At 35.8% G+C, this 13,734-nt stretch overlaps 1 protein-coding gene across 12 annotated transcripts in view; it reads right to left on the reverse strand.

Moving 5' to 3' along the window:
- HDX (highly divergent homeobox) overlaps positions 1-13,734 on the reverse strand; it is a 262,642-nt gene that overhangs the window by 16,217 nt on the left and 232,691 nt on the right. For 11 of the 12 annotated variants that reach the window (XR_013825636.1, XM_079909948.1, XM_079909945.1 and 8 more), the window contains 2 exons: positions 9,832-9,911; positions 6,881-6,964 (listed from right to left, as the gene is read on the reverse strand). Coding sequence is in view for 11 of the 12 variants with exons in the window: in XM_079909948.1 (XP_079766074.1) it covers positions 6,881-6,964; positions 9,832-9,911 (164 nt within the window). In the remaining variant the exon portion in view is untranslated. Of the gene's footprint in view, positions 1-6,765; positions 6,965-9,831; positions 9,912-13,734 lie in introns of those variants that run through there. The other variant, XM_079909941.1, reaches the window with a different exon arrangement.

A 13,734-nucleotide genomic window follows, 5' to 3' on the forward strand; every position in this document is an offset into this window, starting at 1 on the left:
CAGAGATCTCCATCTCAATGCCACCACCCAGCTTCACTCAACAAGCAGCAAACTACAGTGCTGGACACCCTATGCCAAACAATTAGCAAAACAGGAACACTACCCCAGCCATTAGCAGAGAGTCTACCTAAAATCATAATAAATCCACAGACACCTCAAAACACACCACCAGATGTGGACATGCCCACCAGAAAGACAAGATCCAGCCCCATCCACCAGAACACAGGCACTAGTCCCCTCCACCAGAAAGCCTACACAACCCACTGAACCAACCTTAGCCACTGGGGACAGACATCAAAAACAATGGGAACTATGAACCTGCAGCCTGCAAATAGGAGACCCCAAACACAGTAAGATAAGCAAAATGAGAAGACAGAAAAACACACCGCATATGAAGGAGGAAGATAAAAACCCACCAGACCTAACACATGAAGAGGAAATAGGCAGTCTACCTGAAAGAGAATTCAAAATAATGATAGTAAAGATGATCCAAAATCTTGAAAATAGAATAGACAAATGCAAGATACTTTTAACAAGGACCTAGAAATACTAAAGATGAAACAAACAATGATGAACAACACAATAAATGAAATGAAAAATACTCTAGATGGGATCAGTAGCAGAATAACTGAGGCAGAAGAATGGATAAGTGACCCGGAAGATAAAATAGTGGAAATAACTACTGCAGAGCAGAAGAAAGAAAAAAGAATGAAAAGAACTGAGGAAGTATCAGAGACCTCTGGGACAACATTAAACGCTCCAACATTCGAATTATAGGGGTTCCAGAAGAAGAAGAGAAAAAGAAAGGGACTGAGAAAATATTTGAAGAGATTATAGTTAAAAATTTCCCTAATATGGGGAAAGAAATAGATAATCAAGCCCAGGAAGCACAGAGTCCCATACAGGATAAATCCAAGGAGAAATATGCCAAGACACATATTAATCAAACTATCAAAAATTAAATACAAAGAAAGCATATTAAAAGCAGCAAGGGAAAAACAACAAATAACACACAAGGGAATCCCCATAAGGTTAACAGCTGATCTTTCAGCAGAAACTCTGCAAGCCAGAAGGGAGTGGCAGGACATATTTAAAGTGATGAAGGAGAAAAACCTGCAACCAAGATTACTCTACCCAGCAAGGATCTCATTCAGATTTGATGGAGAAATTAAAACTTTTACAGACAAGCAAAAGCTGAGAGAGTTCAGCACCACCAAACCAGCTTTACAACAAATGCTGAAGAAACTACTCTAGGCAAGAAACACAAGAGAAGGAAAAGACCTACAGTAACAAACCCAAAACAATTTAGAAAATGGGAACAGGAACATACATATCGATAATTACCTTAAATGTAAATGGACTAAATGCTCCCACAAAAAGACACAGATTGGCTGAATGAATACAAAAACAAGAGCCATATATATGCTGTCTACAAGAGACCCACTTCAGACCTTGAGACACATACAGACTGAAAGTGAGGGGATGGAAAAAGATATTCCATGCAAATGGAAACGAAGAGAAAGCTGGAGTAGCAATTCTCATATCAGACAAAATAGACTTTAAAATAAAGACTATTACAAGAGACAAAGAAGGACACTACATAATGATCAAGGGATTGATCCAAGAAGAAGATATAACAATTGTAAATATTTATGCACCCAACATAGGAGCACCTCAAAACATAGGGCAAATACTAACAGCCATAAAAGGGGAAATCGACAGTAACACATTCATAGTAGGGGACTTTAACACCCCACTTTCACCAATGGACAGATCATCCAAAATGAAAATAAATAGGGAAACACACGCTTTAAATGATACATTAAACAAGATGGACTTAATTGATATTTACAGGACATTCTATCCAAAAACAACAGAATACACATTTTTCTCAAGTGCACATGGAACATTCTCCAGGATAGATCATATCTTTGGTCATAAATCAAGCCTTGGTAAATTTAAGAAAATTGAAATTGTTTCAAGTATGTTTTCCAATCACAACGCTATGAGACTAGATATCAATTACAGGAAAAGATCTGTAAAAAATACAAACACATGGAAGGTAAACAATACACTACTTAATAACGAAGTGATAACTGAAGAAATCAAAGAGGAAATCATAAAATACCTGGATACAAATGACAATGGAGACATGATGACCCAAAGCCTATGGGATGCAGCAAAAGCAGTTCTAAGAGGGAAATTTATAGCAATACAAGCCCACCTTAAGAAACAGGAAACATCTCGAATAAACAATGTAATATTGCATGTAAAGCAATTAGAGAAAGAAAAACAAAGAAAAACCCCCAAATTTAGCAGAGGGAAATAAATCATAAAAATCAGATCAGAAATAAATGAAAAAGAAATGAAGGAAACAATAGCAAAGATCAATAAAACTAAAAGCTGGTTCTTTGAGGAGACAAACAAAATAGATAAACCATTAGCCACACTCATTAAGAAAAAAAGGGAGAAGACTCAAATCAATAGAATTAGAAATGGAAAATGAGAAGTAACAACTGGCACTGCAGAAATAGAAAAGATCATGAGAGATTACTGCAAGCAAGTCTATGCCAATAAAATGGACAACCTGGAAGAAGTGGACAAATTCTTAGAAATGCACAACCTGCCAAGACTGAATCAGGAAGAAATAGAAAATATAAACAGGCCAATCACAAGCAGTGAAATTGAAACTGTGATGAAAAATCTTCCAAAAAACAAAAGCCCAGGACCAGGTGGCTTCACAGGCAAATTCAATCAAACATTTAGAGAAGAGCTAACACCTATCCTTCTCAAACTCTTCCAAAATATAGCAGAGGGAGGAACACTCCCAAATTCATTCTACGAGGCCACTATTACCTTGATACCAAAACCAGAAAAAGATGTCACATAAAAGAAAACTATAGGCAAATATCACTGATGAACATAGATGCAAAAATCCTCAACAAAACACTAGCAAACAGAATCCAACAGCACATTAAAGGGATCATCCAACATAATCAAGTGAGGTTTATTCCAGGAATACAAGGATTCTTAAATATACACAAATTAATCAATGTGATAAACCATATTAACAAATTGAAGGAGAAAAAACATATGATCATCTCAATAGATGCGGAGAAAACTTTCAACAAAATTCAACACGCATTTATGATAAAAACCGTGCAGAATGTAGGCATAGAGGGAACTTTCCTCAACATAATAAAGGCCATATATGACAAACCCACAGCCAACATCATCCTCAATGGTGAAAAACTGAAAGCATTTCCACTAAGATCAGGAACAAGATAAGGTTACCCACTCTCACCACTCTTATTCAACATAGATTTGGAAGTTGTAGCCACAGCAATCAGAGAAGAAAAGGAAATAAAATAATCCAAATCGGAAAAGAAGAAGTAAAACTGTCACTGTTTGCAGATGACCTGATACTATACATAGAGAATGCTAAAAATGCTACCAGAAAACTACTAGAGCTGATCAATGAATTCGGTAAAGTTGCAGGATACAAAATTAATGCACAGAAATCTGTGGCATTCCTATGCAGTAATGACGAAAAATCTGAAAGTGAAATCAAGAAAACACTCCCATTTACCACTGCAACAAAAAGAATAAAATATCTAGGAATAAACCTACCTAAGGAGACAAAACACCTGTATGCAGAAAATTATAAGACACTGATGAAAAAAATTAAAAATGATACAAATAGATGGAGAGATATACCATGTTCTTGGATTGGAAGAATCAACATTGTGAAAATGACTCTACTACCCAAAGCAATCAACAGATTCAATGCAATCCCTATCAAACTACCACTGGCATTTTTCACAGAACTAGAACAAAAAGTTCACAATTTGTATGGAAACACAAAAGACCCCGAATAGCCAAAGCAATCTTGAGAACGAAAAAAGGAACTGGAGGAATCAGGCTCCCTGACTTCAGACTATACTACAAAGCTACAGTAATCAAGACAGTATGTTACTGGCACAAAAACAGAAAGATAGATCAATGGAACAGGATAGAAAGCCCAGAGATAAACCCACGCACATATGGTCACCATATCTTTGATAATGGATGCAGGAAGGTACCGTAGAGAAAGGACAGCCTCTTCAATAAGTGGTGCTGGGAAAACTGGACAGGTACATGTAAAAGTATGAGATTAGATCACTCCCTAACACCATACACAAAAAGAAGCTCAAAATGGATTAAAGACCTAAATGTAAGGCCAGAAACTATCAAACTCTTAGAGGAAGTCATAGGCAGAACACTGTATGACATAAATCACAGCAAGGTCCTTTTGACCCACACCCTAGAGAAATGGAAATAAAAACAAAAATAAACAAATGGGACCTAATGAAACTTCAGAGCTTTTGCACAACAAAGGGAACCATAAACAAGACCAAAAGACAACCCTCAGAATGGGAGAAAATATTTGCAAATGAAGCAACTGACAAGGGATTAATTTCCAATATTTACAAGCAGCTCATGCAGCTCAATAACAAAAAAAAGAAACAACCCAATCCAAAAATGGGCAGAAGACCTAAATAGACATTTCTCCAAAGAAAATATACAGACTGCCAACAAGCACATGAAAGAATGCTCAACATCATTAATCATTAGAGAAATGCCAATCAAAACTACAATGAGATATCATCTCACACCAGTCAGAATGGCCATCTTCAAAAAATCTAGAGACTATAAATGCTGAGGAGGGTGTGGAGAAAAGGGAACACTCTTGCACTGCTGGTGGGAATGTGAATTGGTACAGCCACTATGGAGAACAGTATGGAGGTTCCTTAAAAAACTACAAATAGAACAACCATGTGACCCAGCAATCCCACTACTGGACATATACCCTGAGAAAACCATAATTCAGAAAGAGTCATGTACTAAAATGTTCATTGCAGCTCTATTTACAATAGCCCAGAGATGGAAACAGCCTAAGTGCCCATCATCGGATGAATGGATAAAGAAGATGTGGCCCATATATACAATGGAATGTTACTCAGCCATAAATAGAAACGAAATTGAGCTATTTGTAATGAGGTGGATAGACCTAGAGTCTGTCGTACAGAGTGAAGTAAGTCAGAAAGAGAGACAAATACCGTATGCTAACACATATATATGGAATTTAAGAAAAAAATGTCATGAAGAACCTAGGGGTATGACAGGAATAAAGACACAAACCTACTAGATAACAGACTTGAGGGTATGGCGAGGGCGAAGGGTGAGCTGTGACAAAGCAAGAGAGAGGCATGGACATATATACACTACCAAACGTAAGTTAGATAGCTAGTGGGAAGCAGCTGCATAGCACAGGGAGATCAGCTCGGTGCTTTGTGACCCCCTGGAGGGGTGGGATAGGGAGGGTGGGAGGGAGGGAGATGCAAGAGGGAAGAGTTATGGGAACATATGTATATGTATAACTGATTCACTTTGTTATAAAGCAGAAACTCACACACCCTTGTAAAGCAATTGTACACCAATAAAGATGTTAAAAAAAAAAGAAAATACTGGATCATTAAATGTCCTTTAGAAGTCAATTAAAATGATAATTCAAATTTCTGGGCTGGATACTCTGGCCTGTCCAGGTCTTCAGCTTGAAACCTTCTCAAGTGGGCTCGTGCCCCAGAGTGGAAATGTACTAGAAAGAATCCTCTGAGTTCTGGTTCCAGCCTTATCTGAACTGTTTGCGTGTACTAAGTGGAGCACACTTAACAGCTGTGCAATCCAGTCCTCTCGTTTGTAGTTTCCATAGACTGTGCCAAGTGGTGGCTTGCAGAGCCATTTTAATTCTGAACTGGGCATTTAGAAATATTGTATGACCATGTGGGAGTGATTACAAGGATCTCCTGTACCTCAGAACCAACAACTTTATAATTTTATTAGCTGAAAATACAGTTTAAATATAGGATTATATTGTGCTCTTTGACCACTTAGCAAATAAATTTCAAAAACTAATTTCCTTCTGTGTTTACAATGTTCAATATTTTAAAGTCTGACATGTTATGAACATTTGGAAAACAGAATCTGTTGAATGACATAACTTTCAATTATAGTAAAACTGAAAATATTTTTGAGAAAATGACAGCTGTTGTCTTTTCTGATTAAATGTTATTTATTGTTAATATCTTAAGATTACTAGTCTCTGCTTTGAAGATGTATGATATTTAAGAAAATAGCTTTTGTACATGAAATGGATGAATCTGTTGCCAAATTTCAGAAGGCCCCAAATTACCTAGTAAGACAGGATATTGATTAACAAAGGGAAAACAATTACACCTCTATGCAGAAAACATATTGACATATTAGACTGATAGTTTATGTCAAAATTTAATAAAAACAAAATTATGTATGGCACACTGTCAAAGTAAGTCTTTCAGTTCAGTAACAAATGACATTAAGAAAAGGTAATTTCTTTTAATATTCATTCAGTATTTGCTTTGGGAATTGTTTTTAAACTTCTAAAACAGGTATATTCTTATATTCAAAAAATGTCTTCAGAAATTGAAATTCAAGATAAAATTAGCAAGGGACACTGGAGAAAATACCCCCTTTACCATCATTTAAAAATGAACATGGACTTTAAAAAGCCATTGTCATACATTTCACATTAACCACCACTATGCCTTATCTTGCCATACACCATCAATAATTACTCCTGTTCAGCAAACTGTGCTTAAAACCATAACCACTAAACCAGCCAGCATTAATTAAAATGTCCAGCACTCTGACTGATATCCAAGTGCCTGAGAGAGTCAATGCAGAGTCCCAATATACTTAATTTATCAAATAGAAGTGAAATAAACCGGTATGGAGGTACTGTAAAAGTCTGCCTCCTTTAATACATTCTCTTAAAAAATTCAGAATCTGAAAATACTTTTACCTTATAATCCAAGAGAGAATTCACTTGTTCTACTTCAGAATTACTTATCATGTCACTTTCTTCATCATCAATAATTTCTATTTTCTGTAACACAAGTAAAGAAGTTTTCCTAAATATATATCTGATCATCACTATACTCAGTAATGTATAGAGCATATATACATTCAATATTCAGTTTTAGTGATGAGGTTATCTAGTCTAGGTTATCCAGAATAACTCTAACTGACTGGTTCCTCAGCTTTACACCCAGTATGTGTCTGAGCCACCTCCCTTAGTAACAGAAAATTATTGTAATACTATTTAAAACAGAAAAAAAAAACACTTTCACAATATCCCTGAAATAATAGGCATTCGAACTCTGCTTAAATAGTGCCCTCCAGGAAGGGAGCTTGCTTCCTATAAGGGTAGTCTATTCAACGATAACCAAATTTAATTGGTTGGAAGGGCTTTCTTTTTTAAGTTTCCATATATCTCTTTGCAAATTGTAATGTAAAATATCAACATATGACATGTATTGCAAAGTCAAATACAGCTTTAAAAAGAAATTCACTTACTTACGGCACTCCATTAGTTATACAATTAAAAACAGACATTTATAGTGTAATGGCAAAAAGAGCAGGATGATTTGTTTCCTTCACTAGACAGTGAGAAAGAGAAGAGAGCAAGAACAAGAGACACACTAAACTGCCCTTAGCTTTAGAATTAAGGTACAGCATAATTTGTACAGTATCTCGCACACAGTAGGTACTAATTAAATATTTGTCAAAAGAATGAACAAAACAGCTTAGCACTGATGGAAAAAAAAATGACCAATAAGCTCCAACCATGGAGGAAAGGCAAGTTCTCTAATCATAGAACTTTTTTTAAAAAAAGAAAAAGTAAAACGAAAAAACAAAATTGGCTTTAATTTTTCTTTTGCATATGAAAAACACAGTTAAGAAAAAACACTTTTAAACATTTAAGTCCTGCCAACCCCAAAGAAAATTTAAAAAAGAGAAAAGCTAAGCTAGAGTTAGTCACTAGGCAGTCTTTTAAGAACAATCACATTAATAGCAACATGTCGTAGGCAGAATTTGAAATCAAGTTTCCTACCCAGCAATAGATATGGTGATTAAAAATCACAAATGAACTGGGAATGATCATATTTGATATATTGCCTATGAGGATATGATACCATAACAGCGTTTGTGACCTGCTGGTTTCTGAGTCAGGAGGACAGCTGCAATGAAGTTGCTTTCTACTGCTGCCTGGAGATGAATCTAATGTTTTGTTTTCTATTATAATCACTATAAACTTGGGGCTTAATCGTGTAAGCTCTCACCAGAATGCAGATTTGATATCTTTTTTGATGTTGTTTTTTTAGATTTTTCTATTTGGATTGGTTCTTGGAAAAAAGAGCTAAGTAATCCAGGGAGGAAGGTCCCAAGGACCACTGTATAGATTTGCGCATATAAATAGGTCTTATATGTCTTTGTGATTTGTCATCCATGAATAATTGGGGACACTCAAAAGTTATAGGCAGAGGAGATCAACTTTTGAAAGTTTGGAGTTTTGTCTCTGAAAATCAATTGCTCTTGAAAAATTAGGTGCCTAAGTGACTGTGGATCATCCCATGCCACGACTTCATTCATTATCTTCAAATGTCTGCCACAGGGGAGATCCAATGCTGAGAAATTCAGACTAAAAGTGAACATGTCTTTAGGGGAAAAGAGTTCCAATTTGTAAATAATTGTATATAATTTGTAATAGTATTACTCAAATCTGGAGCAAAGGAGATTATTACTTGGTGAAATTAAGAATATTAGCACAATTAATAATTGTGGAAAACAATTATTACTAGCTATCTAATGAAAACACAACTTTGCCTCAGAATAAAAGTATGTTTTCCTATATGTCCATTGAATTTACTCTTAGAAGGGCCAAATATAAACTTAAATCAGGACTGAAATCAGTAAAATGCAATCCTAAATTACACTCTGTATGTGGAAAATACTGTTATATATTGTTGATATCTAACAAAAAAAGAACAAAACTGTATTTTATGTGCTCAACTTTTATTAAGGAGATGTGACAGAATTATAGTGTCAGATAAATAATGTTTGTAATGGAAGCCAGGGTAAATCTTGAAGTTACAGCCATTTTGTAACAGAAAAATCCATTATAGGGACCATTTGTAAAGTTTGCAATCAAGCACAAGCACAAAACACTGATTCAAAAGCAAAAGCAAAAGCACAATGACATTTGCCTTTATGTCTGACTTTAGGTTAATACCATCTTGATTTCTGTATTATTTGTTGGAGTCAGAATATAAACAGATGCTGCTGATACAGCTGCTTAGAGAAGATCTCTACATATCAATGTTTACATTTTCACAAAACTCAGTTTAATCCACATGTAGGCTGTATCTGCTTGCTATTCAGTTTCTTAATACTGCCTTTCTTCCATTGCTGCAATTTTTAAGATGACCAGCAGAGTCCAATTTAACTAAAAAGAAGAAAAGTTTCCAAAAACAGTATAGATAGGTATGGTCTGAACAAAGAACACAAGAATCAGGAATCCTTGGATACAAGTCCCAGAACTAAGTAAGCCTTCCTCCATGGTCTCAGGCTAAACTTTTTTAACTCTGCCATCTGTCAAATGAGAAAAAATCTGCTCTTTGCTAAATGTGTTGAAGCAAAATAACTTGTTATGTATAAAATGTCACATGTGTAGTAAGCATTAGGTTTTTATATTTGCAAAGCTCCTAAATTAAAAAAAAATGGTATAAATGACATTGCTTTAAATTTCATTTATTAAACCCTATAAGACATATCATTGCATTGGTAACAGATCCGTTTTGGTTTGTGAAGTGGAGCAAGACTTTATTCTGACAATGCTGATATTGTCACCAACTGGAAACAAATCCTTGGAATCCATCATATAATGAGGAAAGAATTTCAAAACGTACATACCACATTATCTGAGGATACTGTATGGTGGTTCTCCTCCTTATGAGCCCTTGCCTCATTTAGAACAACTTCACTGGACTCCTCTACAGAAACAAAGAAGGCCATGATTTCATTTTTCATTCCTTAAAACTTTATTGAGAATGCTTTTTTCAAAATCACTTAAATAATTTCTCTATTGTAAAAAGACACAAATGGCAATTCTACTTCTAACAATGTATTCTAATGAAATAAATGTGGATGGATTTGAATTTAAGAATGGTCATCACTGTGCTGCTTATAATTTAAAAAATGAAGTAACCTATATGCTTAACAATGAAGGCTTGGATAAATCGTGTAGGGCTTATCCTTACAATAAATACTAGAAAGCCACTAAAAATGAAGTAGAATAATAGTTGATAATAAAGAGAATATTCATGATCTATTGGAAAGAGAAAAACTGAAGGTGACAAAATCTACTCTATAGGTACACTGTGATCTTAATTTTATAAAAGAAAACAAGTACACATTTTCATGGAGAAAAGAAATACTGATGTTATTTACACCAAAACATTGCCATTATTATTTCTGATTGAAATTACAGGCAACTTTTATCACTCTTCATTTTGTCTAATTTACTTGCTTTAATAATTCTTATTTTCTTTCATTTGCTTATTTATATTTAAATATTTTCTACAATAAACATGTATTGCCCATTTTAATAAGAAAAAAGTGATACAAATAATGTTCAAATACATGATATAAAGCTATAAATATAGTACATTTTCAATTTTGTAAAAAGGGATGTGTATATGCGTGTACACACACACAAACAATCCTGTATATATGCAGAGAAAACACTGGCATAAATATTCTCTCAACCCCATTTCAAGAGAGGATATCACTGAGGGGTAGGAATATTTCTAACTTTTTCATTGTATGTTCCAATATTTTATATAATGAACATGTATTCTTTTTATGATCAAAATTTAGTATTCTGATACTGTAGGGGGAGTGGCCAAGATGGCAGAGTAGGAAGACCCTGAGCTCACCTCCTCCCATGGGCACACCAAAATTGCAACTATTTCAGAGCAACTACCCATGAGAGCAGCATGAAGACTAGCAGGAAAGAATCTTTACTGCTAGACATATAATGAAGGAGCCACAAGAAGAGGGGTAGGAGGGGCAAAGACACAGTATAGTGAAGAACCATACACCTGGGGAAGGTGACCCACAAACAGGAGGATAATTATAATTGCAGAGGTTCTCCCCAAGGAGCAAGGGATTGAAACCCCACGTCAGGCTCCTCAGCCCAGGGGTCCTGCACTGGGAAGATGAGCTACCCAGAAAGTTTGGCTTTGAAGGCAGGGCTTACTTTCAGGAGAGCCAGAGGGCTGTGGGAAAAAGACTCCACTCTTAAAGGGCACACACAAAATCTCACACCCTCCAAGATCCAGGGCAGAAGCAATAATTTGAAAGGAGCCTGGCTCAGATGTACTTGCTGATCTTAGAGAGCCTCCTGGAGAAGCAGGGGGTGATTAAAACTCATCTTGGAGACACAGACGCTGGCAGTAGCCATTTGGGGGAGTTCATTCCACCATAAGGACATTGTTGCTGGTAAGCACTACTTTGGAATCCCCCCTCTAGCTTATTAGTGCCAGGACCCACCCTGCCCACCAACCGGTGGGCACCAGTTCTGGGATGCCGCAGACCAAACAGCTAGCCAGGAAGGGACACAGCCTCACCCATGAGCAGGCTGACTGCCTTAGGATCTCCTAAGCTCCCAGCTGCTCCAGGACCTGACTACATCCACCAGAGTGCCCAGGACCTGGCCCAGGTCACCAGTGCACCTGTGCTAACCCCAGGACTCCCAGGGCCCTATAGCCAGAGACTGTGGGACACAACTCTGCCCATCAGTGAGTGGCACTGTCACCACTTTTATTCAACATAGTATTGGAAGTCCTAGACATAGCAATCAGATAAGAAAAATAAATAAAAGACATCTAAATTGGAAAGGAATAAGGAAGACTCTTACTGTTTACAGATGATATGACACTATACATAGAAAATACTAAATATACCCCTAAAAAGTACTAGAACTCGTCAATGAATTTGGTAAAGTTGCAGGATAACAAATTAATATGCAGAAATCTGTTGTGTTTCTATACACTAACAGTGAACTACCAGAAAGAGAATTTATGAAAACAATCCCATTCACAATCGCATCAAAAAGAATAAATTACTAAGGAATACATCTGACTAAGGAGGTAAAAGATCTGTACTCTGAAAATTATAAGATACTGAGGAAATAAATTGAAGATGACAAAACAGATGGAAAGAAATTCTGCGTTCATGGGTTGGAAGAATTAATATTGTTAAAAGAACCATACTACACAAAGCAATCTACAGATTCAATGCGTTCCCTACCAAAATACCAATGGCATTTTTCAGAGAACTAGAAAAAATAATTCTAAAATTTGTATGGAAGCACAAAAGACCCCAAATAGCTGAAATAATCTTAAGAAAGAAGAACAAAACAAGAGGTAGCACGCTCCCTGATTTCATACTATACCATAAAGCTACAGTAATGAACAGTAAGATTCTAGTACAAAAACAGATACATAGATCAACAGAATCAGAGAGCCCAGAAATGAACCCACACTTATAAGGGCAATTAATCTATGACCAGGGAGGCAAGAATATACAATAGGGAAAGTACAGCTTCTTCAATAAATGGTGTTTAAAAAACTAGTCAGCTACATAGAAAAGAATCAAAATAGACTACTTTCTCACACCATATACAAAAACTCAAAACAGATTAAAGGTTTAACTGTAAGACCTGATATTATAAAACTTCTAGAAGAAAACATAGGTAATAAGTTCCTTGACATCAGTCTTAGCAGTATTTTTTGGATATATATCCTCAGTCAAGGAAAACAAAAGCAAAAATAAACAAATAAAACTACATCAAACTAAAAAGCTTTTGCAGAGTAAAGGAAACTGTCAACAAAACAAAAAGGCCGCTTACTGAATGGGAGAAAATATTTTCAAAGGATGTATCTGATAAGGGGTTAAGATCCAAAATATACAAAGATATCATACAACTCAATATCAAAAATACAAACAACCCAAGTAAAAAATAAGTAGAGGACCTGAATAGACATTTTTTCTTTTCGAAGAAGACATACAGATGACCAACAGGAAAAGATGCTCAACATCACTAATCATCAGGGAAATGCAAATCAAAACCATTTTGAGATATCACTTTACATCTGTCAGAATGCCTATTATCAAAAAGGCAAGAAATAACAACTGTTGGCGAGGATGGGGAGAAAAGGGAACCCTCGTGTACTGTTAGTGGGAATGTACATTGGTGCTGGCAGATACTATGGAAAACAGCATGGAGACTTCTCAAAAATTAAAAATAAAACTACCATATGATCTAGCAATTCCACTTCTGGGTATTCACCAAAGAAAATGAGAACACTAATTCAAAAAGATATATGCACCCCTATGTTCATTGCAGCATTGCTTACAATAGCCAAGAAATGAAAGCAATTTAAGTGCCCATTGCTAGATGAATGGATAAGGAAAAATCTGGTATACACACAGACACACACACACACACACATATACACACAGTGGAATATTACTCAGCTATAAAAAGAATGAAATCTTGCCATTTGCAAAAGCATGGATGGGCCTAGAGGGTATTATGCTAAATGAAATAAGTCAAACAGTGAATGACAAATACTGTGTGATTTCACTTATATGTGGAATCTAAAAAACAAAACAGAGGAACAAACTAATCAAAAAGAAGTAGAGTCATAGATACAGGGAACAAACAGGTGGTTGTCAGATGGGGTGGGGTGTGGGCAGGACAGAAATAGTTGAGGAAGATTAATTGGAAGAAACTTTCAATTACAAAAT

This window comes from Stenella coeruleoalba, assembly GCF_951394435.1.
Source record: "Stenella coeruleoalba genome assembly, chromosome: X".
Taxonomy (NCBI): domain Eukaryota; kingdom Metazoa; phylum Chordata; class Mammalia; order Artiodactyla; family Delphinidae; genus Stenella; species Stenella coeruleoalba.